The sequence below is a fragment of the Priapulus caudatus genome, unplaced genomic scaffold (assembly GCF_000485595.1).
Source record: "Priapulus caudatus unplaced genomic scaffold, Priapulus_caudatus-5.0.1 Scaffold131, whole genome shotgun sequence".
Lineage (NCBI taxonomy): Eukaryota > Metazoa > Priapulida > Priapulimorpha > Priapulimorphida > Priapulidae > Priapulus > Priapulus caudatus.
In genome coordinates, this window is record NW_014577192.1 from 387,365 (window position 1) to 390,423 (window position 3,059).

The 3,059-nt window shown below is 41.7% G+C and overlaps 1 protein-coding gene across 1 annotated transcript in view; it reads left to right on the plus strand.

Annotated features, from left to right (window-relative positions):
- LOC106805868 (protein kinase C iota type-like) overlaps nucleotides 1-2,621 on the plus strand; it is an 8,793-nt gene extending 6,172 nt beyond the window's left edge. The window contains exon 9 of the mRNA XM_014807640.1: nucleotides 1,487-2,621. Coding sequence (XP_014663126.1) covers nucleotides 1,487-1,589 — 103 coding nt within the window. The 3' untranslated portion in view covers nucleotides 1,590-2,621. The remainder of the gene's footprint in view (nucleotides 1-1,486) is intronic.
- The last annotated feature ends 438 nt before the right edge of the window (nucleotides 2,622-3,059 follow it).

Genomic DNA, 3,059 nt, shown 5'->3' on the forward strand with positions numbered 1-3,059 from the left:
AGGATACGAGAGGAGAGTGCTATATATAAAGGGAAGAAAAGAAGAGAGCGAGAGATGAGGAGAGAGAGATAGTACGAAAGCGAGGCGAGATAGATATACCTAGATCAGATAGATGCGATACGATAGGGAGTGAGAGAGCGGGGGATAGATACGAGAAAAGAGAGCCGAGAGAGATGCATGATGGAAAGAGAGACCAACCTGTGGAAGCAGTGGTAGAATTGTTGGCGTATATATATATATATTATAATATTTTATATATATATGTATATATATATGATACAATGTGTGTATGTGTGTGTGTGTGTGTGCTGTTTGTGTGTGTGTGTGTGTGTGTGTGTGTGTGTGTGTTGTGCGTGTGTGTGGTGTGCGTGTGTGTGTGGTTGTGTGTGTGGTGTGTGTGTGTGTGTGTGTGTGTGTGTGGTGTGTGTGTGTGTGTGATGTGTGTGTGTGCGTGCGTGGCATACGCAACAGCTACCACTGCTTCCACAGTGGTCTCTCTTTCCATCTGCATCTCTCTCGCTCTCTTTCTCTATCTATCCCCCCTCTCTCACTCCCTATCTATCCATCTATCTATCTATATATCTATCTCGCTCGCTTTCTCACTCTCTCTCTCTCTCTCTCTCTCTCGCTCTTTCTTTCTCTTTCTTGCACTCTCTCTCGTTTTCTCTCTCTCTCTCTCTATCTTCTTTGTCTCCTGATTGTTTTCTTTCAACTGAAGGACGCAAAGTAAATCGGTAGACGAGTCGATATATACGTAGCTGCAAGGCAAATGTGCAGAGCAGCGTGTCTGCATGCGCTCCCGCTGCACTCACGCCTCGCCGCGCTTTCAATTTAATGCGTATGTTTGCTTTACAAAACGCGAAAAAAATCTTTGCAGTATAGAGAGTATAGACTTATAACTACGTTGCTATAGCGGAGTGAAAATAATCAGATCGATGCGATACGAACGCCTTACAAAAATCATGCGTTTGTCTAATAAAGAGCGAGCGGATATTGCTGCATCTTCGTCGAATCCGTCGCTGCTTTTCATCCAACTGTATATACGTGCTACATATGAGGTTCGTGAGCATGTAGCGTATAGAGAGTGGGTTCGCGTGCGTCGTTCTGCATAGACCTTCTGGCTTGTCGAGTACCTAGTTGACCTATCTGACAATGGAAATCGGCGAACGCAAGAGCGCTTGAAGTTTCTAACTCCAGGGAAGATTTAATAGGTTTAGTCGTTGAGGCAGCAATGCATTCAACGACTCAGTGTATTTTGGCCATGCTTATGGAAAACGGACGAGACTTGCTCCAGGACTAGAACTGCTATAAGACGAACTACACTCCCGCGGTGCATGCAGTTGACTTTAAATTCGTATATACAATTCTCAACGCGTTGAAGTATATCGCCTGTTGAAATTAAGGCCGGTCGAAGCATTCAATTGCGTGAGGAGGCAACCGATTGGCATAGCTCCCATACCTCTAACCTGTTATCTTCTCATTCCAGGAGCATGCTGAAGAAAATCAACCAGTCGGAGTTCGAAGGTTTCGACTACACTCACCCGGCATGCAACGGGGTGACGTCATGCAGTCGCCATAACAGCCTATGACGTCGTTACGATCGCCTTCTAGTCACAGTATTTTAGTAGTTTGCGGTGCGCATCTTCGAATTCGATATTATCGTGATATCCTCCTATACTCGTTGCCAGGCGTTCTGTCGGCGAAATGTGCCTCGCTATCTGTACTATGTCCTACTCTGCGATGTTATGGTGTCCTGATACTGTACTCGCAGACCTATACCGATGGTTTGGACTACGTGACGACGTGTACAGGCGCGTTACATTCTATTTAGCCAGACGTACATATAATAATATATAATATATAATTACATGCAGTGTACATTTGCATTACATATAGCGCAGGCGTGTTATCGGAATACGCCTCGTTAGAATAAAAATTCTTTAATCACCTCGTAATTTCTTCATATCAGCATAATTTGCCCACGCGACTCCATGCTGAACACACACATATATAATTATATATATACTCCACTAACGAACCTCCATGTAGTAATTAAGCGACGCTGTCAAACTCGTTCAGATTAGATTTACTCGCTGAAAAATTGCACTGTCTTCGTTAATTTCATTGCCATCTCTTGATTATTTTTTCGCGAAAAAGTCGCTTTCAGCCTAACAATACATGATATCTGAGAGCTCACAGTATGTACGTAAGCTCTAACTGGGTCCGATATCTCCCACGCATATATAACTAGTCGGTCGTTATTTATATCGTTATGCGAGGAATTATCACACTGTTGCTATATCGGCTGTTTGCGATCAAAGGTTGAATACGTAAAGTTTCAACTACTACGATGTTAATTTGATGTTACTGTATGTTCCTCGTGTTGAGATCAATGATATGCCATATGCCACTGCGCTTGTTATAAATAGTCTGTACAGTTTTAAGGTTATGCATAAATCATTATAAGCATACGTTATACGTTGCTATAAAAGAAGGTTATCTCAAGCTATGCATATATATATATATATGTATGTATAGCTTGAGATAACCTTATATATATATATATAGCTTACATATAGCTGCCTTCCTTATGAAATGTTATTAAAGAGTAATAATATGTATTTACCTGAATCGGTTTGTTTTTGTTCTATATGATATGCGTTATAAATACTATATGTGTGTATGTGTATGTGTGTATATGTATATATCAGATATATATGTGTGTGCGCGCGCGCGCGTGTGTGTGTGTGGTTGTGTGCGTGCGTGCGTGCGTGCGTGCGTGTGTGTGTGTATGCGTATGCTTATGCGTATATGCGTATGCGTATGCGTATGTGTATGTGTGTACGTGTACGTCTGCGTAGTGTACGTCTGCGTGTACATCTGCGTGTATGTGTATGTAAACGTATACGTGTATGCATATGTGTACGTGTACGTGTGCGTGCGTGTGCGTGTATGTGTATGCGTATGTGTATGTGTATGCATATAATATCAAGAGCGTATTAAAAAGACCTTCTTAATACGCTCTTGATAATATGTACATATATATATATATATATATA